General features: G+C 42.3%; 7 protein-coding genes across 29 annotated transcripts in view; 5 read left to right on the forward strand and 2 right to left on the reverse strand.

Moving 5' to 3' along the window:
- LOC100679661 (ensconsin) overlaps window positions 1–25,618 on the reverse strand; it is a 62,162-nt gene that overhangs the window by 27,886 nt on the left and 8,658 nt on the right. For 15 of the 22 annotated variants that reach the window (XM_032602263.1, XM_032602266.1, XM_032602265.1 and 12 more), the window contains 2 exons: window positions 25,195–25,529; window positions 11,515–11,571 (listed from right to left, as the gene is read on the reverse strand). In XM_032602263.1, the coding sequence (XP_032458154.1) occupies window positions 11,515–11,571; window positions 25,195–25,529 (392 nt within the window). The remainder of the gene's footprint in view (window positions 1–11,514; window positions 11,572–25,194; window positions 25,530–25,618) is intronic. The other 7 variants (XM_031921812.2, XM_032602274.1, XM_032602276.1 and 4 more) reach the window with 2 other exon arrangements.
- LOC103315494 lies at window positions 7,067–8,046 on the forward strand. The gene is made up of 5 exons (XM_008204682.4): window positions 7,067–7,232; window positions 7,293–7,328; window positions 7,391–7,446; window positions 7,524–7,779; window positions 7,847–8,046. Exons 1-5 carry the CDS (start codon window positions 7,165–7,167, stop codon window positions 7,968–7,970), a joined length of 540 nt encoding a protein of 179 aa, XP_008202904.1. The 5' UTR covers window positions 7,067–7,164; the 3' UTR covers window positions 7,971–8,046.
- On the forward strand, window positions 9,612–10,892 carry LOC100678275. The gene is made up of 5 exons (XM_003425502.5): window positions 9,612–10,016; window positions 10,096–10,155; window positions 10,227–10,285; window positions 10,353–10,578; window positions 10,652–10,892. The coding sequence occupies exons 1-5, from the start codon at window positions 9,961–9,963 to the stop codon at window positions 10,830–10,832; spliced, it is 582 nt and encodes a 193-aa protein (XP_003425550.1). The 5' UTR covers window positions 9,612–9,960; the 3' UTR covers window positions 10,833–10,892.
- Window positions 13,751–16,311, reverse strand: LOC100678392. Of its 2 annotated transcripts, none has more exons than XM_008204681.4 (5): window positions 14,704–15,346; window positions 14,544–14,624; window positions 14,407–14,462; window positions 14,071–14,329; window positions 13,751–13,994 (listed from the first exon to the last, which is right to left on the reverse strand). In XM_008204681.4, exons 1-5 carry the CDS (start codon window positions 14,754–14,756, stop codon window positions 13,874–13,876), a joined length of 570 nt encoding a protein of 189 aa, XP_008202903.1. In that variant the 5' UTR covers window positions 14,757–15,346; the 3' UTR covers window positions 13,751–13,873. The 2 variants fall into 2 exon arrangements, with proteins under 2 accessions (XP_008202903.1, XP_016839015.1); XM_016983526.2 differs by lacking the exon at window positions 14,704–15,346 and adding an exon at window positions 16,250–16,311 and having other exon boundaries at window positions 13,823–13,994.
- Window positions 15,699–16,921, forward strand: LOC107980851. The gene is made up of 5 exons (XM_016983540.2): window positions 15,699–15,897; window positions 15,992–16,054; window positions 16,134–16,180; window positions 16,260–16,503; window positions 16,715–16,921. The coding sequence occupies exons 1-5, from the start codon at window positions 15,842–15,844 to the stop codon at window positions 16,866–16,868; spliced, it is 564 nt and encodes a 187-aa protein (XP_016839029.1). The 5' UTR covers window positions 15,699–15,841; the 3' UTR covers window positions 16,869–16,921.
- LOC100123346 lies at window positions 17,695–19,290 on the forward strand. Its single transcript, XM_001607536.6, has 4 exons — window positions 17,695–18,181; window positions 18,254–18,303; window positions 18,713–18,959; window positions 19,038–19,290. The coding sequence occupies exons 1-4, from the start codon at window positions 18,078–18,080 to the stop codon at window positions 19,219–19,221; spliced, it is 585 nt and encodes a 194-aa protein (XP_001607586.1). The 5' UTR covers window positions 17,695–18,077; the 3' UTR covers window positions 19,222–19,290.
- Window positions 19,834–21,497, forward strand: LOC100678213. The gene is made up of 4 exons (XM_003425501.5): window positions 19,834–20,087; window positions 20,153–20,202; window positions 20,282–20,525; window positions 21,006–21,497. Exons 1-4 carry the CDS (start codon window positions 19,993–19,995, stop codon window positions 21,181–21,183), a joined length of 567 nt encoding a protein of 188 aa, XP_003425549.1. The 5' UTR covers window positions 19,834–19,992; the 3' UTR covers window positions 21,184–21,497.

The following is a 25,618-nucleotide window of genomic DNA, read 5'->3' on the forward strand; positions in this document are numbered from 1 at the left end:
ACTTCATCTGCATAACGAGCGGCAAACGAGCCCCGGTCGCCATGCGAACCGATGTAGAATGACGCTAGCAGACGATTTACGTCGGTCACGTGATCCGCGTCGGCGGCGCGCGCATTTGCGGTCGCTCTTTTCCGACTCATGAATGTCGCCTTTTTGAACTTTTCCACGCGGATTTACGAGTTGATGAGAAGGGCAGGTCCAGTTTAGGGCGACGGTTTCATTGCTGATGAAGGATTTTTCCGAGATGATTGCGTGACGAACTGACCCACTATTGAAATGCTTTACATTTTTTTTTTCATATTCTCCATAAATTTTGAAACAACGGACTCTCCCTTACACGAGTTGTAATGGATATAAAAATTCAGATGTATATTCGGGTTATAAACTTCAGCACGGACGATAACACGCGCAAAAAGCTTTACAACCGGTACAGGCAAATGCGAAAAAACAAAATAATAATAATAATTGACAACAGTTTCACGGACGATACGCAGCTCCGGGTATCGCATAACCCGCGCCCCCATAAAATCGGCCGTTACAAGCGTCGATCGTATGAATCAAAATAACGAAATCAGTGTCGTTTGCAGTGGGGTCGAAGATCTTCTGCAAGTTTGAAATCCGGCGCTTCTTCTGCCACTGACGTCAGCTGCAGCTTCTGACGTAATACCGACACAACGACCGCGTAAGGTCTTCTTCTTTTTTTCGAAAAAATATTTCCGCAATTACGACTTATAGCTATCGACTTCTCGATACATCGTATCTATGTGCACATAACGTATATAAATCCACGTCGTCTGGGGAAAGGAGTAGCAGAATATAAGTCTCGAGACCCAGTTTTATCTCATATTGTTTTTCGTCGAAAGTGAGCGCACGTGGCCCTCTCGCGCGAGTCGATACGAGGATAGAAAAAAGCTATACGTATATGCGAGAAGCCGGATTTACCTTTGAAAATTTACGGCTTTTAGGTGAGATACTCTCTTTTCTCCGAGAGATATTCGAATGTCGCTTGCGGTGCCTGAATGACGTTAGACGTTGATACTTTTCCCGCGCTTTTTTTGAAAATCGAGCTACATTATTCCTGTAAAAATACTCTCGCGCAGAACCAATCCGATGCACACACACGCGCGTCAAGGGCCAATCTCCGGATGCGCCCGATTGCATTCACAGGCTAATCAAACTGATGCGATTAGCAGCAACTCTCGTGACGGATACGCTTCTAGCGTGTGGCAAACGACGCGGAGCGGTATAAGAACGACCCGCGATACCCGTCCAATGTTTGACCATGGGAAATTCGAAATTCGATTGAATCTCAAAGCCTCGTGTTTGCTTTTGAATTTCCGCCCACGCGCACGTCCTCCGAGCCCGGAGTTTCAATCTAGAAAAATAAACGACGGATATTAGCGCCCCTTTACGCAACTTCAATAGCTGCCTTATGAAATCGTTCTCGAGAAGAAGAACATTCGCGGCCGCACTCGAATTGGCCATTTATTCCCAGCGCGAGCTTGGAAGAAACTCACTGCGGCGGCTCTATTGAGGCAAAAAACCAACCACTCGGCCGGGAATATCGCGTGGAGAGTTTTTACCCGGAAGACGTCGCGCGCGGGCCGAAGATTGAAGAGCTTTTTCCTCGCGCGAGTTTATCACGGCGTATACACCGAATTCTTAGTCATCTTTTCCTTTTTTGTTACCTCGAGTGCAGCGCCGAGGAGTGGAAAAAGTTGGCCAAACTCGGGCTGCTTTGACATAAGCGGATGGAAAAGCGTGAGCTTTCTTTTCTCGATATAGGCTTTATTGTGTGTGCTTGAAGAATTTCCATCGACGCCGAAACAAGCCACATCATCGAGAACGGAAAATTTCGCGATCCACCACTTAGCCGCTCGGGAAATTCCGAGGGCCGATTTCCGGTGTATCAGGACTCGACGCAGATCGATCAAAACCCGATGACGGCGCGTTTTTGGCATATTTCGCTCCGGGCACGCGCGTTTACGAGCGGATCAACGTTTCTCCCCGGCGAATTCTCCCTTTTACGAAGGCATCCCATGAGCCAATTTCGAGAACGGCTGCCTTTTCGCGACGGCTTTATGCCAGAAATCAGGTGTACAAGGCAGTCGCTTATTCTCAAGGAAGTTTACGATCTTCTCCAATTCGAGCCTCGATTGAATTCTCAGACTGTTACCAGCCCCCGAGGAGATTCATTCCGAAAAGAGTTCGATCACAAACTCTCACCAACCGTAAAAAAAATAATCGCTTCTGAAAAAATAAAAAAAGCAGCCGCGCACCCTTTCCAGCAGCAGCGAATCCGATAAATCAATAAGCCATAAAAACAAACATCGGAGAGCGAGCGTCAGCCGGTCGCGTTTTTTTATAACTCAATATAGAAGAAATCTCTCTCTGCGCCCCGTAAAATCAAGAGCGCCGCTTTCTTTTCGAAGGGCCGGCTGCAGTGATTGCGCCTAATTGCATCGGGGGCCCCTCCTCGAGCCTGCAGCCACGGAAATTGCAGCCTGATTCGATTTTCTCGGCGCCGGAATTTCAGCCTCGACGCATGTGCGGGACACGAGGGCCGCTGAGGGCTGTGCGTCCGCGTAGATTGAAAGAAAGCAAGAGGCTCGATAGGCCGGACTTTCCGGAGTAGGTGGAAGTGAGGCCAATTTGCGTGAGTTTCGATGGGTTTTCGATGATTTCAAAAGTAATAGCTCGAGAAAAAAGTCTGCAGAGAGCTACGTCACATCGAGTATTGATTTCAACTTCTCTATCCGTCTCCCGGCAAGTTTTCGCGACGAGGTCCTGACCCAGTTGCCTGGAAACTTTATTTTTTTGAAAATACGAATCTAATTTTTCGGTAGTTGAACAAGCAATAAAACCTCGCCCGGATTGAATTTTCCGATATTATGCGCTGCAGACGACTTCTTCTTCTACGAATGATACACGAGTCTCTCGACTCGGCGCCTTCCAATCTCGAATGCATTATTCAATCGCGGACGATTCAGCCGGTAAAAAGCAGACGTTCCCGTGAAAAACAAACAGGGGAGCTATGGCAAGGAGACAAACAAGGGAAATCAGTGAAAAACTCGATCGACGCGCTTTTCGTTTTTCTTCCAGCTGCGGCTCAGGGGTTCATTTATTTTCCCAGCGAACTCCGTTGCTACTCCAAAGCTCCGGTTTATGTAAATCCGGGAACGTTTTTGTAAGGTCTCTCCGCGCACGAGTACGTATATACTAGATTAAATTCGCCGCAATTTTTCGCTCGTTCGTACACAGTCCGAATAAGAAACACGGATATAACATCGTACGGGCTATCAGTGCTCGCGCTTATCACCGCCGCGATCATTTACGCATATCAAATTTTTCGATACGACTGCAACTAATGCAGAATCAATATCGGCTTCGAAACAAAATTATTCCGCGCGACGACGACGGAGTAGACACCGCTGCCGCGATCAATACTTGTAATGCCGTGTACAGCAACACGTGAAGATAGCTTATTAGGCGAAAAATCGGGGAATTTGTTTCTCGACAAGCCCGTCGAGTGTTGAAATTAAGGAAGAAAAAATTTTCCTAGAGCGTCATCAAAGTTTTCAACTGGAACACATAGGGTTCGTAGGTTGTGCGATATAAATGACCGACGCGACGACTTGCATTCAGCATCTCTCGTCGGAGCTGTACTGCGTTTAATAGCCGTCTGCAGAGACACACTAGACATGCTGCGCTCATGAAACTTGTTATACTCCCATAGGCAGCTGCTGTTGTTGAAGTTAACCTGCATGTTCTGTGGATTGATATTTTGAGATGCGACTACTCAATGTTCAGGAGTCAACGGAAAATTGAGAATCAGTTGCAGTTATAGTATGATCGGCCCCAGCAGCAGATCCAATAAAGCAGTTTTGGCATGAGAGGCTAACCTCTATATCTACAGTCAGCGCGCAGATAGTTGACAAGGGAAACCGAAAAATGCCCACGCGCCACCTATCGTCGTTAGCCGGAGACTAGAGAGCCGAGAAGTAATCCAAGCGGTAGGAGAAAGGCCAGTCCAAAACTGTTGCTACACTCTAGAAGAAGAGTCACACACGCAGCTCCGAATACAAAATTCCAAATCCGATCCCCGACTTTAACAATGCATCATCGCTCATTCCCTGGACACCGGAATTCCAGCCAAACAACCGACGTTCAACGTATTTATCTCCCGATAAAACAAACGAGGCTGTATACGTACAGAGCCGCGGCACATAATTTTTCCGTCGTCGTCGTCCTGCTCTAGCTGCCATAAAACTCGAAGCGCATTGCGCGCAATCGCCTCCCATTAATCCCGGAAAATCACACAACAGCGTCATCCCCTATACACGTTACTCGACGAAAAAAATATCCGCAAAACTAGTTCGCCGAACTCTCTCTCTCTCTCTCTCTCTCTCTCTCTCTCTCTCTCTCTCTCTCTCTCTCTCTCGGTGAAATATATGCGCATACGAGGAAGCAGTATCGTTGGTATATAGTCTCTGGAGCACGACCAAACTCGCGCGAAGGATGATGCATGCATATGGGCTGCAGAGGTTATTTGCCGATTATGGCCAGACTGGAGGGCTTGATTGCGGGTCTTGTCGGGAGATGGCCGAGGGACGAGGAGGTTTATACGAGGCTGAATTTGATTCATTAGTTTTCCGTACAGGGCTGATGCAGCCAGAGTTTACGAGATCAATTTTGATTTTTATTCTCTTTTTATTTTTATTTCAGCTGGGAAGTACGTAAGGTGCACTTAAAACACGATTATACCGCAGTTTACGCAATTCCAAGTCCAAGAGAAAGAGACACGTCGAGTTCGCCCTCTGAATTTTAAGCAGCGCGGTATTATACATCCAGTTAGTGCACATTTGCATTTCTCGAAGAATAACAACTCGCGCGCACCGGAGTTTTAAACTTTCCTCGGTATATTCGCTGTGTGCACGACGATGTGTACTGCGGTCACGGAAACAGCGCCACCTTGCGGCGGAGGAGCGAGAGCTTGCTTGAGTCAATGCTCAATGAAAAGAGCATACCTTTTTAGTGGCTGATGAATTATTTATTTAAAAAGATGAGAATGTATAGTTGGAAACCACACTAGCGAGTTTAAAGCGAATAATTCGAAACGTCGATCACGGTTCAACCTCAAACAACAAATGTTAATTGATTTCGGCCTCGAGTGATAGTCCGTAGAATATATCTAGTATCCCCGATTCGAGCGAGAGCATGATCCCCTGGCTGCTTCATTACGTTTCAAGTATACCGACAAATCGCTAAGCGCACGCACGTACAGCCCTTGGCACAATGCTCATTTCAATCCTGATGGTTTCACGAGTACAACCCGTTTACTCACTCGTCGAAGCTTAAACGAGAAAAAAGAGGTACACAGGAGAAGAAGAGGATTTTCCTAAAAGCTGGATAAGAGCCTATCTCCTTTACGCTCTATAATCGCGACTGTTCCGCGGTTGAACTCTTCACATAATGCGCGTTCGTGCATCGCTCGAGTGCTGCGCAAACGCCCGGCGAAAAGGGATGATTGATGTCGCGCGCGGCTCTGCCGTCTCGAGGACTACGCTGATGCGTTTTCGGGCTGCTGTGACCCGAATGAAATTTCGATGCACTAATGAGGTGCCGTCGGATTAAACGGTGCGTGAGCCGGCGATCAAGCTTAATTACGGTGTGCGTTTAAATAAAGTCGGGAAAATCGGGAAAGCAGCTTTTCTTCGTATCTCGTATTCGCAGAGTCGGACAACGGGATAATGCATGGATATACAATATTCGCGCGCGGCGAGTGGCGACGGCCCGTAAAAATGCAGGCTCATCTCATCGCTCGAACAAAGGAAAAATGTGTCGGCCTGAGCTGAAAAATACATCTTCTCTCTCGAAATAAGCCTGATCCTATATGCCTTGTGACCTAAAAGAGGACGGGATAAAGGCTTTTTTTGAATAAGACCGTTTCGAGTTAATCTGTGTTATTATCAGCGGGATAAACGTTGCGACAGAATTGAAAATTTGAACGACGCTGCGATAGCTCAATTTCGGAGCAATTTTAATGAAGCGGAGCCTTTATTGCTCTGGCATTCCTACGCTAACGATATTCCTCATTAGCGCTAATGATATTGGCTCGGAGAGAGGTGGGCAATAATTAGCCTTATCGAATTTCCGTAACACTGGAGAGTGAGAGGAAGAGAGCGAAGGATGAAAAAAGCTCGAAACAACAATAACACTCCTCTTGAAGCTTGCGCGAAAAGCGAGCGCTATTCTCCTTCTGGGTCAGAGAGTCAGCGGCAACTATCCTCGAAGAATTTATCATATCCGAGCCAGTTGACGTGGAATGGCCCTAGAGGTGCATATATATCTCAGCAGCGAATGTTTGACTTCTTTGAGGGCGTCTTCGAGACCTGCAGCGGAATTTTTTCGAGAGAGATGGAATAGAGAGGGTTCTTCAGACCAAGAAAACGGCTTCGGCTTTCCTCCGCTCGTTTTATAGATATATAACTGTGTGTGAGATCGCACCTCTAGCCAGCAGCGAATTGTATAATGGCGAATTTATGACTCGCGCTTTGGTGCGGTGTACAGGCTTGTGTTTTAAGGCTGGAATTTGTACTGAGAGAGAGAGAGAGAGAGAGAGCTCGTAAAGCGGTGCATCTGTTTTTTATATACGTATTGCTGGCGAGAATGAGAAATGTAATTTTGGAAATTCTCCCGGAGCGGATGTGTTACCGGAGCTGAAATTCGAGGTTTGACAGGCTGGATTTAATGAGAAAATTGCAAACTAACTACTCGGAAAATCAGTTCTTTCGAGCAGAGCATCATCTTGTCTGATGTCTGTTTGAAGAGACGCGAAGCTTGCGCGGATAAGTAAGCGCGACTACTAGTTATCGCGTTACGCCTTTGCCGCGAGAGATGCGCAAAGAGTAGCGTTAATTCCGAGCGAAATTCAACTAATTGTCACGATCTTATACTCTGGAGCAGTAATTATAATACTGTATATTCTGGGAATAAATATATAACGTAATTATGAGATAAAAGATTGCTACACATCGTTTATCCGGCGCATATTTCAAAACAGCGAGTTGCGATAATGATGACGCGTGTGTGTACAGATTAAAGCGGGACTCTTGATCAGTCTTCATTTCGATCGACGTTGGACGTACTCGTATTGTCTCGACGATGTACTCGAAATTATTTTGCATAGTTCTACTATGCGTGTCGTCCAGTTTGACATCGAATGAACCAAAGTTGGTGTCCATATTGTCTAATACTTTTTAGGGTTTTGATATTTTAACATTATGTTTCAGAATCTATGAAAAAAGGATTTTAGTACAAAATAAAGAGTAAGTTCTGGCCACTTTTATTATCTACGACATTCTCAATGCATTGCCTATTTATATTTCAGAGCTCTGCGCGAACATCCCGAACTATATCGCACTGCTGGAAGCGTGCAACAAAGAGGCAAGTCGACGTACAACAAATTTCATTCTTGGATTTCAATAAAAAATTGATTAATATCTGACAATAATTATTTACAGTGTGCAACCAAACGTTGAAGCTTTCTCCGGAGGTAGGCGCAATTGACGAAGAGCTGTATTCCCATTCATCCCGAAAATGCACCTACACGATCGAAGCACCGTCGGAAGGTCAGCGTATTGTCGTTCTTCACGTTGTCAACCATATCGCCTCTACTGAAGATTTTTCAAACGTTCCCGAAAGCTCTCTTTACGATCCCAACCTTCGTTACGACATTTATGACGGCACTGAGAAGACCGAGTCAAATCGTCTGTACAAGTACGTGAATTCGATACTTTTACACGAAATACTGATCACATTTGTATTAAATTGAATTTATTTTTAGACTCGGTGATCAATACTTGGACAACGTTGTAAGTAGAGGACGATATTTGACGATCGACTTGAACTTTGAAAAATCTGGCAAATATATTGGACAAAGTATCGGTACGAGATTTGGATCGCTGTAGATGATTCTGGAGTTGTTTATTTTCCTAAACTGTTATAATTCATGATAAAGCTAAATAAACAGTTTAACCAAACGAATCGCTTGTTCTGGAAGAAGCTTACGTGATAAAACTTCTCCATAATGAGATAAATCATTGCGACATATCATTTATCTCACTCGTGTTTCGATAAATAATTCTGATGATGCGACGCATTCATATCTAAATACGCAGATTTGAATATGTCTGCATCAGTCTTTGTTAAGACGGATATTAACCATAAGCCCGTTAGCAGGCCCTTCTCCTCACACCGAGCGACGCGAAAAAGAAAAAAAACAGCCCTGAAGTAGGCGAGCGCGCGCAGCAGGGCAAGATTTTACGAGCTTGTGTTTCTGCGCCTTGGCGTCGAGCTGGAGGCGTGTGTGGTTTTGATGCTCTCGCACACGCGCCACGGCATTTGGCATCATGTCAAGCAACGAAAATCCGAGGCAGCGGTGCGCGGGCCGAAGAATAATGTGAGCGGAACGCGATAAGGCTCGAAATTCAAGTCGGCTGTGACGCGAAGAATGACGTTTTGCGGCAAACGGGATCCTGCAATGGTGTTATTTTCATAGTCATTCGATTATTTTGTATTTTCGTTCGTAAGCCGTCGATTCTCCTCAATATTGCACACGCAGAAGAGTAATTCCCAAATAAAAGTATACGATGTAAAAAAAATCTTGCGACAAAAGATCAGTGTATACAGTCTTTGAGCTGAAAAATCTGGGTAACGCCGTGGCTTTAAGCGGGTTACATTGGCTATATCGCGGAAAGAAAGAGACACACGAGTTGCGAGGCGAGGTACGATCGGAGCACAGTACACAGGGGGAGGAAAACTGCACAAGTGGTAGATAGCGCTCTATGCGAAGTAACGACCGCCTCGAGCCATCCGACCAATGAGATTGCGACGGACGCGAGACCAGCCCTCTACTTGCGCTGCAGCACTTGTTTCTCCGGGCGAACGGCTTGATGGCGCGAGGGCGAGACGATTTGCCGGCGGGTGACAAAAAGCGAGAGGATCATGTTTTTCGATCCTGATTAATGGCTTGCTATGCGTGATTTTCTGGAATCCACGCGTACAAGCGCGATGAAAAGCTCAAAGTGAAAAATTCCAATCGACTGTCTCGATCCCGCCGGCTTTCCGAAACAGCAAACTAATATACAAGCAATATAGCCCTGCGCGCGTCGCCGGAAACTTTCGCTTCCGCACGAAGTTTGCACTGTTCCGTCCCTTTCTCTCTCTTCAAGCGCTTCTCGATTCCTTGCGACTTTTCGAACTCGCCCGGCGCACAATCGACTGTTCTCTCCTTCGTAACGAAGTGCACTTCTTAATTACCCGGAGACAGAGAAATCGAGAGAAAGAGAGAGAGAGAGAGAGAGAGAGAGAGAGAGAGAGAGAGAGAGAGAGGAGGCGCGGAAAAAGGAGAAGTTGCTGAAGGAAAAAAAAGAAGTAGCTCGTCTCTCTTTCTCTCTCTCTCTCTCTCTCTCAAAAAGAAGGGGTGTCTTTAAAGCCGAGGGGGAGGAAGAGAGTGTGGCCGAGTTCCGTGACAAAAGAGAGGGAGAAAGAGAGAAGCACAATGGAAGGCCGCGCGTCTTTAAGCGTAATTGCGACCTCAGCGATAGATAAGATTGCAGTAGTCGCTGCTGCTGCTGTTCGCACCGTTGCCTATGCTGAGAGAGATGTGTCGAGTGTGTGTCGTAGGGGTATCGGTTCGGAATATCGTTTTATGGATAAGATTTCGGAGATATTAGTAATGTAGTGTTTTGAAATTCAAGGTCAGCTTTGTGATAAATGGAATGAGTCTAATTTTTTATGATGGACTGGTCTATTTCGTCATAAGCATTATCTGACATTGATGTGCCACTGATGGACCTTATCGCAAATATAAAATGGGATTTTCCTAGACGTAGTAAGCTTTGATAGTTCAGTTTGTGTCGTACTCTTAGTTAGCGAGGTCTACTACTCCTGTTCACGATGTATCTCAAACTTAGTTTAATTTTATTTTCCGCAGTTTTCTGGTCCGGTGGAAGGTAATTATCGAAAGTACAATTATAAGAAGAATAGAAATACTCTAATCCAGAAAAGTCTAATAATTTTGAACATCTTTAGATTGGCGGAGTGCGACAGACTTGTGACAGTTGGTGCGGGATCCTCGGAAACGACTAGCAGGTGAAAACTTGACTGTAACCATTTAAATTCTCTTGTTCAACAGTTTCGATAAACATACTTCATTTTTATAGGTTAGACCGCCTACTGCCCCAAGATTACTACGAGAAAAACACAATCGTCGAAGTCAATGGTAAGTCTAGATTGTAGCAGCATTCAAACTTCAAAAAATAACGATCTTTTATTTTCTTCGCATCCAGATTGTGGTGGAAATTTGACAGTGGCACCGGGAAAAATCGATCTGCTCATCAAAGATAACCGACGATGCACTTGGAAGATACACGCACCAAGTAGTCATCACGTTTACATCGAGGAAATCACCGTAAATTATGATGTAAAATTCGAAGAAAGAGGCACACGGGACAACAGCCTTGTTATAGATGTATACGAAGGGGACAGAGTAAACGCGTCCAAGCAATTGTACAGGTAAACCGTGACTTTTTTCTCAATCAATGATGTCACTCTTAAAAATATTAAACGCGTCATTCTTTCTCTATAGATTTGGCAAAGACCAATTGGACAATGCGATTTCGCACGGACGATACTTGACGATTAATATGATGCACGATAACAGGAGTGAAACGTATAGCAATCACAGGATAATGATCCTGTTTCACTTTATCGACCATCACGACTATAACATAATTAAGGATGAAATACTTGGTGGTAAAGACGACTGAGGAGACTCTGTATTTAGAACTTAAAATGAAATAAATGAATTTTTTGTAATTTAAAAAGATCACGATGATTCTTTACTCGTAAGTATATAATTTCCAGAAAAATGGACCAGTCTAAGGAGGATTTTTGAGAAAAGGGTAACAAAATTTTATTTCTACCGCCGGTCTCAAGCTCCACCCCCAATAAATTCCTCAGAACCTCGCAATACCTCGGCTCGCGAAGCTTTTCCTCGAAAAATTGCCCTTTAGTTCTTTTGCTCCTTTTTCGCACTTTGAGACACCGGGATTCTCGATGCTGGCTTCTACTGTTACTGCTACAAAAGGCGATTCCCTCTGCCGAGGCGTTGAATTATAAGAAGTTTGCTTGCGGCTACTTGTAAAGAGTGTAATTTTTCTTGTTAACCTTATAGCAGTGGGTAAAAAGAGCTCCGACTATTTTTTTTTTTTTTTTAAAGACGAAGGAGTAGCTATAGGAAGTTTCAAGAGGAGCTGCAGATTTCGACTGTGCATGTATGCATTATTTCTGGTCTAGTTAAACATTTAAGTTTATAGTTACGCGGCACACATTCGAACTTTATGCTGTACAACGCTACCGAATCTGTTTGCAGACTGAACTTAACGGCTTTATAACTTTGAGGCTGTTTGATTTCATCGAGGCAAATCTAACACGATCTCATATACTTACGACACGCTGATGAGTTCGTAATACGCATCGGATCTGGGTCACATAAATGGTACTCACCTGGAACAGAAAATAAAACGGTTTATTAGTTTTTTACGTCTCACTTAAAGACCGTGAATAATCTAACGTAACCTAAGAGTAAAACGAGCAGTTATATCCCCCACCGTAATAACTCCTCGAGCAAATCTGCTAAACGACACACCCTCGAAATAATTTATCCGCTCAAAAAACGTCAAAATTCAAACGAAGGCCGAATTTCCAAAGCCCGCCGCTCCAAATTCCCGCCTCAAAAGCGCAGCATGAGCGCAGCCAGTCCAAAAATAAATCCCGAGCCGGCTGTGCCGCGTAAATAATGCAAAAACGCAAAAAGCCCCGCGAAAAAATAGAACGCGCCGAAATCTCGCTCCACTCTCCAGCTAACCCAAAGACAGCGACGGGGCTGAATAATCCAGCGAGTGCATTATAGTCGAGACGAGAGCTAGAAGACTTCGATCCGGAACTCGGCCTTTGATCAGCGCGGAGATTCCGATTATTTAGTACCGTGGCTTGGGTGTAGGGGATTGTGTCTAATTAAGTTGGTCGTTTGACACTTTGACGTCGTGTCTTCTTCTTCAAAGTTGTGTCGCGAGACTTGCTCACGGCCTGGGATCATAAATTTTTATCGGAGAATTTTGATCCGTGGACTTTTACAGCAAAAATGAAAAATTAGCGAGGGGAGTAGTTTTTGAGGTAAATTAGAAAGTAATTGTGGTGGGATTCGACACGCGAAGCAATCGTTATAACGTTTTTAGGTAAGCATTGCGCTTTAATTCGGACTGAAAAATCAAATGTAATGAAACTACCAAAAGCTTGGCGAAGTAAGCGACTTATCAGAATTTTGTTTAAAGAAAAAGGTTCTGCGTTCGAAGCCTGCGAAATGAAGGTTGCTTAATGCAGCATAAAATAGTTACGACAGTGGGAAAATAGCCAGGCGTAAAAAAGAACGGAAAGATACATGCCATTTTATCATGGCAGTTCAGTAGGCGAGGTATATTCACCTTTTGTCGAAGTCCCCGCAGGGGCTCTCGCTTTGAATCCTATCTTTGCTGCTTTTGTCACGTACAGCAGTGTACCGCGTCATGCGATGAATCGAATCGGGGAATCTCGAATGTAAACATCTCACGTTTCGCGGCGCTATAGTAAATAAAGCATATTCAATTGGGTCTCGGTTCGACTGGTCTACTAATTGCAAAATTTTAATGAAGGCTCTTCTATAGCGAAACTAGCTATATTATCACTTTTCAAACTGTCTCTCGCTGTTCGTAAACCATTTTTTTCGTTTCCCCCCGATAACACCTGGAAGTTCGGTGAAGCGAAAGTGACGCACCGTTAGAAGTAAATATTGACAAAATTAACAGCGACTTTCAGTTTACGATCAAAATACATCGCAGCAACTCGATTTCAGGGCAAAAAAGCAGCAACACAGTACACCTCACATCCAATCGACAAAGGCTATGCAGATTATCCGCTCGAGCATTCTGGCACGCCCCGGTCACCGAAAATTCCTGACGTCAGACAAGTCTAGAGATCAACGACACTCGAGCACAGCAGTCTCCGCAAAGACACGCGAGTCGAAAGCGAAGAATCCCCGAGTGTAATGCATAGCCGGAAAGTCCGCGTCGAGATTTGGCAGCCGGCGGGCGAGTCAGCTGACTGGCATTTTTGCGCTTGGCCGTCGATCAAGAGTACCGGGGAATAAGTCAGCGATTCTCGAGCCCGACTGTAAGACGAATTTCGACGAGGAAAGCAGGTGGGAGAGAAAGCGAAGCGGATGCGACGAATGGAATAGAAATAGAAGGGTGCTTGCGTAATCTCCGATGATGGTCTCTTGCGCTCGATGCTTTTGGACATTTATTTGGGGTATTTTTTGCGACGATGTTGCGGCTACTCACGGTTTGAGAAGAAGTGGGTCAGTTTTTATGTGTTTACGATTCGCATATTTTGATATGGCGGTTATCTTAGATTGACGCCGTTCGGGTTTATCAGGAAGGAAGGGAAATGAGTTTACGTATGGATTTGGTAAAAGAAGTGGGTATTTCGAAAGGATCCGTCGTGGATTTTTTATCAACGTGAAGAGATAAAACCATTTATTGTTGATTAACATCATTTCTCACTCATATTTTTTAACGATCTGCTATTGATTGTTGTATTCTATTTAATTTAGAAACAAAAGAGGATCGAAAATAAACATTCAATATGCTTGCAAGTGGTTAAATATGTTTTATTTTTATATCTTATTACAAAAATTAAATTATATCAAAAACTTCGTAAGTAAAAAAATATCACTGGTCAAAATGAAACTCTCAAAAAAATTTGCATCAGTCTATATGAATCCAAAACGCACAAAAATCTCTCTTGAGTTATATACTGAAGACTTCTTATAATCAACGTCAATAGTCAATTTTCTTTCGCTGGAAACAGCGTGTAGTTCACAATCGTTGATACTATTGAAAAACAATATTTCAAAATTAATTAAAGAATTTTGTACAGTTAAAGAAAAAATTACGTTTCCTCACGTACCTGAACAAGAGTTTGGAAGCATTGACTTTGTCACCATCGTATACACTCAAATTAAGTGCGTCATCGAAGGCTTTTTCATGCTCTTTGCCCTTCGAATCATCATCGTCATCAAAGGTTAACACATTTTGGATATTAAAAACAGCAACGCGCTTATTCGCTGGAGCTTCAACCATCCACGTGCAATGTTTTGCTTGATTTTTGCTCAAGTTCAGCACGAATGCAGAAGTATGCTTCAAGGTATTAAAGCGTCCTCCGCATACTGAAAGTTTTTTCATTGTTCTTTAATTGACTTTGCATTCTTTTACTTCTGAATCGAACCGATGCGGATCTACTTACTTTCAATTTCAGCTACGACGTTGTGTCTATCTAAATTATCATACTTTGCAGTTAGACTGGAAGCATTACGTTATTATTATACGATTGTAAACAATTTCAACGTCTAGCAACAATTATAAGATTTTCGTTTATTTCACCTGTGATCTTCTATCTCATGATCAATATCTCCAAGAGAACCAATGATTCCCTCAGCATCTAATAATCCAAGAACAAAAGCTCTGCAATAGAAATTCGCCGTACAAAAATTAGGTTATTTATTACCACGAAAATCAGATTAAACTCTTAAATTTCACCAACTTTTCACCGTACGCCACACAGAGTAAAACGATACAAAAGAATTTCGAGTACATTGTGAGACGATAACACAGAGAACGTTCAACGTCGACTGATACTCCTTCACGGTTGGTATTCAGACTGAGCCGGAATAATGTAAATTCGTATTTATACGAGCCGTTTATCGGTTCAATCGAATCTTCTTACACTTGTTCGTTTTATAATAAACATGAATTTACGTACAATATTATGCTGATAAGTGGCTTTCAGATTATTCCTTCATAAATTAGTTAATATGCGTGGATGCGAGAAAATCCGTGGAACTCTTTACTGCGAGCGAATTACTGTCATTAAAAATGTTATTTTATTTGGTCGTATTTAATACATTCAATACACTTGGAAGATACACGCACCTACTGCGGCTACCATGTTTTTGTTCAGGAATTCCATTTTGATTATATATTAAATGATTTTTATTTTAGGGATTTCGGCAAGGTAGATATAAAATTTTACGATGGATGGACAGCTGAACTATCTAAACTATTGTACAAGTAAGTTTGCCTAAAATACATCATGTGACAAACATTAGAATGATGTGCATATTGTATTGCAATTGTAGAATGGATTCTCGAACACCACATGTCAGAAGTATTGATAATGGTATTTCAATCGGACAAAATATGACAATTGTTTTTCAGTATGAGAAGATCAACTATTCTGAAGTCAAAGAAAAATGGCTAATTTTGTATTATGGATTTATGTACCATAAAGACTACTTAAAACTTTCTGAATATAAATAGTTCTTAGGTCTAAAAGAAACAAATAATTAATTATGCAATAACTTTGTCTTGTGTTATAAAGTAATGTAATAATGTCATTATAAACAAAAATATAAATTGAATATCAACGTAAAAGTACAATGCTTTGAAAATATCGATATTTCGGTAAGATTTCATGATAGTTATAACACTCTTTCCGTTATGACTATTAAGTGTGTCCAAAGTTTCAAAATTAAATTTTCACAATCGGAGTAGAATTCAACGACATATTGTTACATTTCTCCAGGCAAAATATTTTCAGCTTAAGTATCCATTATAAATACCGCACACGGGTAAGAACTTTTGGTTAGTTTTCGGTTTTCGTTGACAAGAGTCGACACAAAATGCAGTCCAAGTTATTTATATTATTTTTCTGTTTTCTGTTTTGGTCCAATGAAAGGTTTGTATTGAAGTACTACATTTTTGCTCAAAATTGAAAAATTTAGCAAAGAGCACTACAGTGAATCCCTTGCACAATTCCGTTAATTTTGCAGGTTTATGGCATCTGGATATATCAGACGAATTTCCAAACCATCAGTATACAAATGGAATGAAAAGTGAGTGATGATATGAAATGAAAAAATCCGCATTATAATCTATTTCAAAAAATAAAAATCTCATTTAACAAACTTTCAGGATCCGTCCAAGAGTCTCAGATGAACCAGTTAAAAGACAATACACGGGTAATCGACGGTTTACATCCAAAATTTTTAAGAAAATTTACAAATAAAACCACATGAACAAAATTTTACTTTTCTTTAGATTGCGGCGGCAAGATAACCAAAGGTCCTGGTACCATCGAGCAGTTCTTCGTTTCACGAAATCCTATGCACAAGGTCAACTGCACGTGGAGAATTCACGCACCCGAAAACCATCACGTCTACGTGAAGCAGCTGAGGATTACACGTACGACTTTGCAGAACGCTGATGCGAGCAAATTCGATGACGCACCGTTCATACAGGTTTTCGACGGCAAAGATATGACCGAGGAGAATCGATTATTTCGGTGAGTCGAGCAACAGACTTATATTATGATTAATGAACGTCGATTTCCTTGTTATTATTGAGCAGGTAGCTTTAAATTTAGTTCAACAGTAATTCTTGATACTGATGATTCAAATATTTGAATTTTATTTATTTTTTTTTTCATATATGATAGCTTTAATGTTGTATATTATATTAACGAAATGTAATCGACTAAACAATGTTTTCGATAGGTTTGGTGATGCTAATTTGAATCGGTGCCTATCCAGTGAGCAGGATTTAACAATTAGCTTGACCTACAATGAGTCTGGAAGACATATTGACCAAGAAGCTGTCATAAAATACGGTTTTGTCGAAAGTTCAATAGTTGAAGATCTTATTCCTTAATTTTAAAATGTACTACATAAATTTGTAATAAAATATGATGCTTTTTTCTAAATGACTTATAAATAATACAATTAATTACGTAATGAATTTGCCTCTGATATTTTTCATACCGGCACCGTAAGCGTGAAAGAATATCAGTGCAAAATATATCCACGGGTAATTCCAGTTTGAAGAAACAAGAATATTGGACCAATTATTTTTACATCAACACTGGCGACAAACAGAAGTAAAATTTATAGTTGTTTACGTCTTGCAAGAGTTTAAGTCTTTAATCTCTACTTTTTTTATCCACGTGCCATAATAATATTATCTCATAATCCGATAATCGAAAAAAGCATGAAGGTCTCTCATACGTTAGTTATATTTTTTCTAATCGAAATTTAAATTGTTTTTTTCCACGTTGACCCGTCTCGGCGATAACCTAAATGTATAATCCTCAAAACCAGGCATCGAAATATCTACGCCTCATTAGTGATGCAAATGTATAGATTTCATGTAAGGTGTTTTAAATTATTAAGATTGAGCCTATCTCAAAACTACAACTTACATAAATTGATTAAATAATAACTTTAAATGGTTTTCAAACAGGATTCAACAATATATTTTGATAACTGATTGAAAAATTAATAATTTTTATATTAGGCTTTAATAGTTCCAAGAAACAACAAAACGATTAGAATCACTGGACGTTTATTTAAAAAATGTCCATGTCAGATTGATAAGACACTGAGTCGCAAATCCTTATAGATTTATGGCTGTAATCCTAATACTACCAATATCTGCAAAAAAATTTTTTATCAATTTTAATTAACAATTAATATCGGTTATTCTCGCAATAATGAAGGTTGCAGTAAATTTAATAGTTCAATCTGGGACTCCTAAAAGTCCACGCATATCCATAATTTTCAACGTTTTCTTATACGACGTCAATTAAGGTTTACTCAACGATACGATATCTACATTTTTGAAAAAGAATTTAATGAACGAGTCGTTAAAATATATTCAAGTGTCGCTTCGCCTCTCCCGCCTCACATTAGCAAGGACCTTTTCATTTAAAGCACGAACACGAGCTTATAAAAAACACCGGCAAAACTGGAATCGCCTCGACGGAAAAGAAGATACAGCGGCTTATAAATAGAGAGTCAATCCGTATCAGCGCACAGTCGATCTCTTGTTTGCGCGATAGTTACAGCACCGTCGACCGACATCATGAGGACTAAGTTTTCGCTATTTTGCCTGTTTGTGGCGTTGTGCGCGACGTTAGCACACGCAAAATTAAACGATTGGAATTTCCAGGCTGTCAGCGTTCGCAGGTGAGTTCCTTTTTTGCAAACTCTTTATTATTATTTTGATGCAGATTAATTAACTTTTATTCAAAATTTTAGTCACATTTTCGAATCGCTGCGTCCAAAAGGAAATCCTGAGGTCATCAAAGGTAATTCCAACGTTATTTATTTTGTTTAATTCATTAGAGAAGCTCTTGACATAGTTTTGCACTGAAAGCGTGAATACGAGGGTTTCGAGTTTTTAATCTTCTTCAGTTGATGTCTAGAATTAAATGTAATAGACTGAAAGCGTCTAGTACTAAAACCTTTTTGAGTTTAAACTAGCTCCTATATTACTGTTTCTTTTACTCAGTTAGCCGAGCTCGCGATAATTAGTGCCTAATTTTGTCATTTTAATTATACTGCTATTACGCTTACGCAAGATCTTCTTAGTGGTTTACATGCCAATTCTAAATTAGAAAACAATTTTTCTTACATCGTTGATTTCAAACTTAATATTCTCAACAACAAAAGTTATCGTTGTTTTAAAAATTGTTGCCTTTACTACACGCTCTTTAGAATGTGGAAGCGTCGTGACGAAACCTTACGGCCAGCTCGAGCAGGTCTACAAACGCGGTCAAGTAGCTGCGGACGCCACCTGCACTTGGAAACTCCGCGCACCGGCGAACCATCGTATCAATATCATCTCGGTGGGTTTTGATCTTTTGGATGCCCATACCGATACACCCAGCGACTACGACTCGGCCAAGACCAGCGGAATCTTCTTGTACAATTCCGAGGAGGCCGGAAAAGGCCTCATGACCATGTAAGCATTGACTGTTTACACGTATTTTAGAAAATTTAAAGCAAAATAGATGGACGATGATAAAATTTGTATTTTCAGGTTCTATACTAGTCCCAAAGAACACGGATCATCGAGCTTCGTCAACAGCATTTCTTCTCAAGAAAACATGGTTGTGGAGGTCAAGTATCACGACAACATAGACTACGACACCCAGAACATCAAAATCAAGTACGAATTCCTTCCAGTTGACAAGATGCAAGAGCTTCTCAATAAATATCACTAGATAATAGTTGTTAAATTTTGTGATATGTAAAATAATACTCGTTCGAATAAATAATTGATTGGATCGCTACAATTTGCAGTTATTATTTGCCGCAATTCCCAAACTCCTGAAGCTTGTTTCTATAAGGCCTTTACAAGTTAATTTGTGAGAAAGAATGGATGCTATTAATTAACGAGCTTTCTAAATGCAAGCCTGAATGGCGTGTAAAACGACAATCCATTACTCGACTGCGGCTTTAATCTACTTATTGTTGGACGTGAAATACTATGCTTCGGAGTGAATAAACTCACTATTTTTACGCTCGCAGAACCTGGTGTCAAAAGGAATAGGTAAGAAAAATTCAGCCATCTATTACAAGTAGATACATGCGAAGAGTGATAAGGTGTCTCTTCGATGCATTTCATACTTTTTACTTTGAAATAAGTTTTTCCCCTATCTTGCAACTCGGACATCGTGTCTCCGAACTTTCATCTACTCGAGAAAATTTCTTTTGCTTTTATATCAAGCCTTGATCAACACATACAACAACAGCAAAAAAGATTTATTAATTACCAACTCCCACTCCTAACATCCGACTTACACTTCGCCGATGTTTTTCCTCGTATCCATACAAAAATCATTATTCCACCCCACTACCGGCTCGTCTGTCTCGTGTGCGTAGAGGAGCAGCCAGACACCAGCTATAAAGATCGAGTGTTGGTCCTTCGCCCGTCACACTTTATGTCTTGCTCTCGTCTCAGTCGTATCTCACGTGTATAGCAACTACGCAAGATGAGGACAGTAATTATGTGCCTGGCTCTGGCTTGCGTTGCCATGGCTCGATCCGAGGGATACTGGGTTCAGTTCACTGCCAAGAGCGTCAAGAGGTATGCATCCTTATTTTTTTAATTAGATTTTTCTTAATTATTCAAACCAATGTATCTTTTTTCAGTGATATCTTCATACCTCTACGCGCGAACAAAACGACTAGCCTCATTAATGGTGAGTATCAACTTTATTTTATTACAAATGAAACTGTTACTTGTGATTCGGTTCTAAAATTAAAAAAAAATCGTTACAGAGTGCGGCAAAGAAGTAACGGAACCTCTGGGCATCCTGGAGCACACTTACAAGCAAGGCTCGGCCAGCTCGGACGAAAAGTGCACGTGGAAGCTTCACGCGCCGAAAAATCACGTGGTTAACGTAATCTCGGTGTTGTTCGTCCTGGAAGACGAGATAAAGCCCAGCAAGGACGATGACGTCAAGACCAGCACCATCTCGCTCTACGACGGCGGAGAAGCCGTGGAGAAGAAGCTGCTTACCAGGTGAGACATTGATCTATTTTATTAATCCTACGTAAGCCTTCCGAGAAGCCGTTAGAACAAACACATGAAGTGCTCGTGGCTTAACAATCAAGGATAGATATAATTGTGGATGAATCATTGCATACGATAACTGTGCACGAAGGAGTAAATAGTCGTTAGACTCGGGAGTTTAAAAATATTTCGAAGCGAATGATTCTGCTAAGTACTTGATGTTTATGCATACATCGCATCATTGTTTCAAAATGAAGCCAAGTTTAATGTCCTTAGTATTAGTTTCGCGATTTTCATAGTAACGTGTAGTGTAAACTCTTATCGAAGCGGTTTCCTTGAAAATGACTCACACTAAAATCAAGGAGTTTTTTCAAATCGCCTTGATCGCGGCTAAAACACATATCTTGCAGCGCGATTGCGATAAAAAGAAGACTTTTATAATGCATTTAAATTCCGAGAGTGAAATACATCCGCTAATCCTATTTTCAGATACTTCGTCACGCCTCAGGAGAAGGTCGGCTACTTCGTCCAGAGCATCTCCTCCAGTCAGGACATGGTCGTGGAGATCAAGTACCACGACAACAAGGATTTCGCAAGCCAGAAGATCCTGGTTAACTACGAGTTCCTCGATGTCGAAAAAATGAAGGAGTTGCTTCGCGCCACGTAGAGAGACGAAACTTCTTAACGAGCACGTAGTGTGCGCCGCTACGCACAATAAGTGTTACGTCGTGACACTTTTCTTTCTTTCTCTCCGCGCTTTGTGATTTTGACGGCTATTAGCAAGCCGAAGGTTGTGCGCTCATTATTTAATATCAAAGTTCGCTGTATACAAGGACGCGAGTTTCTGAAATTCTAGGAGCAATTTATTTGTGATACGGCTGTGCAACTTTTTAATAGACGTTGATCGCGTATAATACGACGTGCTGTGAACGTGAAACCGAAAGAGTTTTTATATAAGAATAAAATACACTGCACAAAAAATCCGAGCCTTATATTATTAATCATCGTTAGCAAAAAAAGCGTTCCAAATATAAATTTAAAATTATTGAAATATGCAGCGCAGCGTTCGCTCGATAAAATTAATTCAGGCCGATCTGCAAAGCCGGCGGAAAAAGGGGAAGAAGAAACGACACTTCATTAAATAATATCCACGCAGTACGCATCGATTGGAAATTATGTTGCGCAACGACCTCTCGCGGCCGGAAACGTCGGCGCTGCGTGAGTCGCCTCGGAGATGCGTCGGCCGGAGCTGCTTCAGTCAATAGAAAGCTCCGATAGCGCTTCGATCAAACATTTCGCTCGCTCGGTCTATTGTACTCAGCTGATTAAAGAATTTAAATTTCCCGCCGGGGATTTTTATGGGTCGAGGCTTCTGAATGGATTAGGATGAAAGTTTTCCGAAGAACGTGGCCTTTTGTTTACGTTGGAGTTTGATTGTATTCCTGAAAATTGAAAAAGTTGCGTGGCGGTCTTGTCTCGGGGTTTAATTAATTCCTGCGTATCTTGGGGCCGGGCTATCAATTTTTTACAGACTTACGTGATTCCGGAAGTTCCGAGTGGATTAACGTAGTACGTATGGAAACTTACCTGAAACAGAAAAAAGAAATTTTCGTTAGTCCTGCATAATCTATTATTGATAAAATTGCTACGGCCATGCGCTATACAGATAATAGAACTCGAAAATCCGCATTCGAATTTATTTTTACTTCCCCTCTTATCAGAAACACTTCTAACCCCATTAAAGCTTCATCAGCACGCGACGCCGTTTCGAAATTATTCATAAACCGCTCGGAGCTTCGAAAAAGCCATCAGCTAAAAACAACCGGACTAAAGTGCGCTGCACTTGCCAAACTTCGGAAAAGCTCCCGCCCCCTCGAAACTTGAAAACTCGATCTCCTCTAGCCCGCGTATACGTGTTCAGCCAGGTTCAAGTAGCCGCAGGTACAGGAGACAATTAAGCCGGTGGCCGGTGGCCGGTGATGTGTACCGCGTATTTGCCCCTCCCAAAACAGCGGCTGATTTGGCTGTGTATACCGCGCGAGACCCTGTTTTCTATGCAAATGCGTATCCAGGGAGGTGCAGCGATAATGGAGTCCGAACTTTCTGCGGCGTATACTGAAGTGCTACTTGTTTTTTGCGATGCGTCGTTACAGCTCTTGTATAGTGGCGTCGGATTGCGAAAAACGCGAATTTCACAGCGTCGTCTTGATTGTTCGGCGAACTTTTTTAATTTGAATGCGGCTGTAAAAAAGAGGTGGATGTCCCAACGGAGAAGGTATATTCGTCCGCATTCAATATTCTTAAGAGAAGCGCAAAAAGCATAACCCATTTTTTCGCGCATACATGCATGCATAAAACGGATAGATAAAACAGGCGCGCTTCGTTGCGAGTTTTTTTTCCCTCTCGCTTCTTCGCAACGCGACCTCCCGAGGATCGGCTTTCGCGATATTTTTTTCTGCTCGGCGTCACGCCACCTGTACTGCACCGAGCCAAAAGTCCCTCGAGAGAGGGAAAGAGGCTCTTGGCCTCTTCCGTTGCTGAATCAATTCGCGTTCGATCATCGCCGCGTCGTCGTCAGCGCTCGTGTGATTTATAATCCTGCACGACATCGCGAGATGCACAGGCTGGAGGAAAATGGAATGGTTTTGTTTTCGCTTTTTTATGTCAGGATATAGATAGGAATTTACGAAAGGTTCGCGAGTTTTCGAATCTCATTTTTTCGTTGTTCACTGATACGAAATTTTATCGCATTTATTCAACTTTAAAAGGAAGGTCGAACACGGAAATACCATACATCACGAGAATCCGCAATCGTCGAGTCCCACTTTTCTAAGCCAGCATAGGTAGCTAACTGCCGCAGTATAAAACGAGCAGAAAAGTCGCGGGGGATAAGAGAGAAGCTGCTGCTGCTGCTGCACAGAAGAAGAAGAAAAAAGTGTCGAACTCACGCGCAGGTAAATCTTCCGCGGAGATTCGCGCGGCACAAAAGCGGACCGAAACTGCAATCCGGGCTGCGCCATTCGTCCTTTTTTGCGCGAAACGAGACGACGGTCTCTTTTACAGGTGCCCTGGCCTGATCCTCGCCTAGAATTGGCCCCTTTTTTGAAATAAATTTTTGACGACCCGAAAACTTGTTTTCTGTGCGGCTTTTTCCTACAGATGCAGAAAGAGAAGTTATGCACGCCCCAATGGCTAAATCTTTATATTTAACGAGATAATTAGCTTGCTAAAAGCGTTTTAATTAAGCATTAATGCTGTTCGTATAGAAAAAGCTCGTCCTATTAGTTTGTATATTTTTTTTAGAGATTTGCACAAAGCCCGAGAGTTTCTTTGGGAAAGATGTTTGTATGCTGGTTTATTCATGCAGTAAAGACTGACGTGAGCTTGCTTTACGTTGATTATCCATTCAAGCCGAAACAGCATTGAATAAGTAAGAAAAAAAGTTCTTACATCTGACAACTCCGAGAATTCGAGCCTTTTAACAATCAAGATTTCATAAATACCAAAAGCCAGTTTAATTACAAAGAAAACTTCCTCAAAATTCGTAACACGATTTCGCGTTAAATTAGCCGAGTCGAGGGCGAAAGTTCAGCGGCGTCACTTTCAAGTTTTTCTGAAGACTCCGCGTTGCTGCTTAAACAAAGTTAAGTTTGAGAGCTGCATTGTTAACGAGATTCCTTGTTTTTGATACGACATTGCAGCCTCGAGGAGTCGAGTCGGAGTAAACAAAGAAAAACACTCGAGAACCGATGCGGGAAGTGGACGACGAGCGACTGATGTACCTTTAATCGAATCGACTGTTAATTACGTTGCAACAATGATGTCAGCTGTCTTTAGTCGAGCTGAAAATCGTTGCGTCAAGAAATGCGTTCGGTATTTATCAGCTTTCATCGAGGCAAGGAATATGACCCGCAGCTATTTGATTTCGATAATTATTTATTGCGCTAACGCTTTGTGCCGTTGTCAAGCGGAAAATTGATTTCTCCATTACTGTTTGACAAATAATAACTTATTAATGCTCCGGAGAGGTGTTTGAACTCGGCGACGATAAATACGAAAATTCCACAATAATTATTTAATTCTATGATTATATCTCACGTTTTCGATTCACGAAATAAAAAAATAAATGTGTTAAAAGATACTTCCGCAAACGAAAGAAGCTGAAATCGATACAACAAACTTCTTCCTATACCCCTGAGCGGGCATGTCATCGGTAAACGTTTGTTCTATTAAAAATACAAGGGGTAAAACAGGTCCCGCCGCCGCATCATGGGACCGTATGCAGCAGCGGCTCGAAATCCTTGAGCAAACTCGATTACGCGGGGATTCAAGTCACGCGAGGCTCTACATCCGCGCGCGGCCCTCGTCGATCTTCCGATCACGTGCCGCAGTTACGGGAGGAAGATGAGGGGGAGGCGAGACACACGAGCCTGCGACCTATAAGGAGGCAGAGAAATCCGCGCGCGGCGCCTCTGCGATATGAAGCCGTACGCGGCCACTTTCATTATATTTTTCTACTAATCGTGAAAATAATTATAATTTTAATCACTGAAGTGAAATTCCCGAAAAGTCCCCAACGGCGGCGGACGATTCCGTCCTGCGACGAAAACTCGAAGGAATAAAGCGAGATCGGCTTGTACGGTGCTTGCCCCCAGGGGGAATCCCTCGGACAGCTTACCTTCGTCGCCAGAGGTGGAGGAGTTGTCGTCGGGCTCGGGCGAGGAGCCGGGGGAATGCTGCTGCGACGACTGCTCCTCGTAGCTGAAGCTTCGTAGCATCTCCGGCGAAGCGGATCTGCCGCGTCTGTGGCACTGGTAGTGGTGTTGGTGATGCTGATGATACTGTTGGTGATGATGCTGATGGGAATGATACTGCTGCTGAGAAGAAGACTCCCTAGCCGAGGACGACGAGTAGTCGACGGTGACAGCGTAAGGCGCCCTACGTCCGTCCCTCGACTCGAGGCCGCTGGTGCGCCGACCGCTGCTGACGTTCGTCGGCGTCGCCGCGCGTTTCCTGCGTTCGATTGGCCATTTTTTTCTCTCTCACTCTCTCTTTTTCTCTCTCTCTCTCTCTCTCTCTCTCTCTCTCTCCCTCTCTCTCTC

The sequence above is a fragment of the Nasonia vitripennis genome, chromosome 1 (genome assembly GCF_009193385.2).
Source record: "Nasonia vitripennis strain AsymCx chromosome 1, Nvit_psr_1.1, whole genome shotgun sequence".
NCBI lineage: Eukaryota > Metazoa > Arthropoda > Insecta > Hymenoptera > Pteromalidae > Nasonia > Nasonia vitripennis.

What these genes read in the sequence shown, in the direction of transcription:
- LOC107980851 (XM_016983540.2), top strand. Translation starts at nt 15,842, where the DNA reads ATGCAGTCCAAGTTATTTATATTATTTTTCTGTTTTCTGTTTTGGTCC. An exon ending in GTATACAAATGGAATGAAAA is followed by an intron (nt 16,055 to 16,133) that starts GTGAGTGATGAT and finishes ACAAACTTTCAG; the next exon opens with GATCCGTCCAAGAGTCTCAG. An exon ending in AGTTAAAAGACAATACACGG is followed by an intron (nt 16,181 to 16,259) that starts GTAATCGACGGT and finishes ACTTTTCTTTAG; the next exon opens with ATTGCGGCGGCAAGATAACC.
- LOC100123346 (XM_001607536.6), top strand. Translation starts at nt 18,078, where the DNA reads ATGAGGACTAAGTTTTCGCTATTTTGCCTGTTTGTGGCGTTGTGCGCG. An exon ending in CAGGCTGTCAGCGTTCGCAG is followed by an intron (nt 18,182 to 18,253) that starts GTGAGTTCCTTT and finishes TCAAAATTTTAG; the next exon opens with TCACATTTTCGAATCGCTGC. An exon ending in AAATCCTGAGGTCATCAAAG is followed by an intron (nt 18,304 to 18,712) that starts GTAATTCCAACG and finishes CACGCTCTTTAG; the next exon opens with AATGTGGAAGCGTCGTGACG.
- LOC100678392 (XM_008204681.4), bottom strand. Translation starts at nt 14,756, where the DNA reads ATGTACTCGAAATTCTTTTGTATCGTTTTACTCTGTGTGGCGTACGGT. An exon ending in CGTCGTAGCTGAAATTGAAA is followed by an intron (nt 14,330 to 14,406) that starts GTAAGTAGATCC and finishes AAAAACTTTCAG; the next exon opens with TATGCGGAGGACGCTTTAAT. An exon ending in GCTTCCAAACTCTTGTTCAG is followed by an intron (nt 13,995 to 14,070) that starts GTACGTGAGGAA and finishes GTTTTTCAATAG; the next exon opens with TATCAACGATTGTGAACTAC.
- LOC100678213 (XM_003425501.5), top strand. Translation starts at nt 19,993, where the DNA reads ATGAGGACAGTAATTATGTGCCTGGCTCTGGCTTGCGTTGCCATGGCT. An exon ending in ACTGCCAAGAGCGTCAAGAG is followed by an intron (nt 20,088 to 20,152) that starts GTATGCATCCTT and finishes ATCTTTTTTCAG; the next exon opens with TGATATCTTCATACCTCTAC. An exon ending in GAGAAGAAGCTGCTTACCAG is followed by an intron (nt 20,526 to 21,005) that starts GTGAGACATTGA and finishes TCCTATTTTCAG; the next exon opens with ATACTTCGTCACGCCTCAGG.
- LOC100678275 (XM_003425502.5), top strand. Translation starts at nt 9,961, where the DNA reads ATGTATCTCAAACTTAGTTTAATTTTATTTTCCGCAGTTTTCTGGTCC. An exon ending in GTTTTCTGGTCCGGTGGAAG is followed by an intron (nt 10,017 to 10,095) that starts GTAATTATCGAA and finishes GAACATCTTTAG; the next exon opens with ATTGGCGGAGTGCGACAGAC. An exon ending in CACAATCGTCGAAGTCAATG is followed by an intron (nt 10,286 to 10,352) that starts GTAAGTCTAGAT and finishes CTTCGCATCCAG; the next exon opens with ATTGTGGTGGAAATTTGACA.
- LOC103315494 (XM_008204682.4), top strand. Translation starts at nt 7,165, where the DNA reads ATGTACTCGAAATTATTTTGCATAGTTCTACTATGCGTGTCGTCCAGT. An exon ending in TTGACATCGAATGAACCAAA is followed by an intron (nt 7,233 to 7,292) that starts GTTGGTGTCCAT and finishes ATTATGTTTCAG; the next exon opens with AATCTATGAAAAAAGGATTT. An exon ending in GAGTCAAATCGTCTGTACAA is followed by an intron (nt 7,780 to 7,846) that starts GTACGTGAATTC and finishes ATTTATTTTTAG; the next exon opens with ACTCGGTGATCAATACTTGG.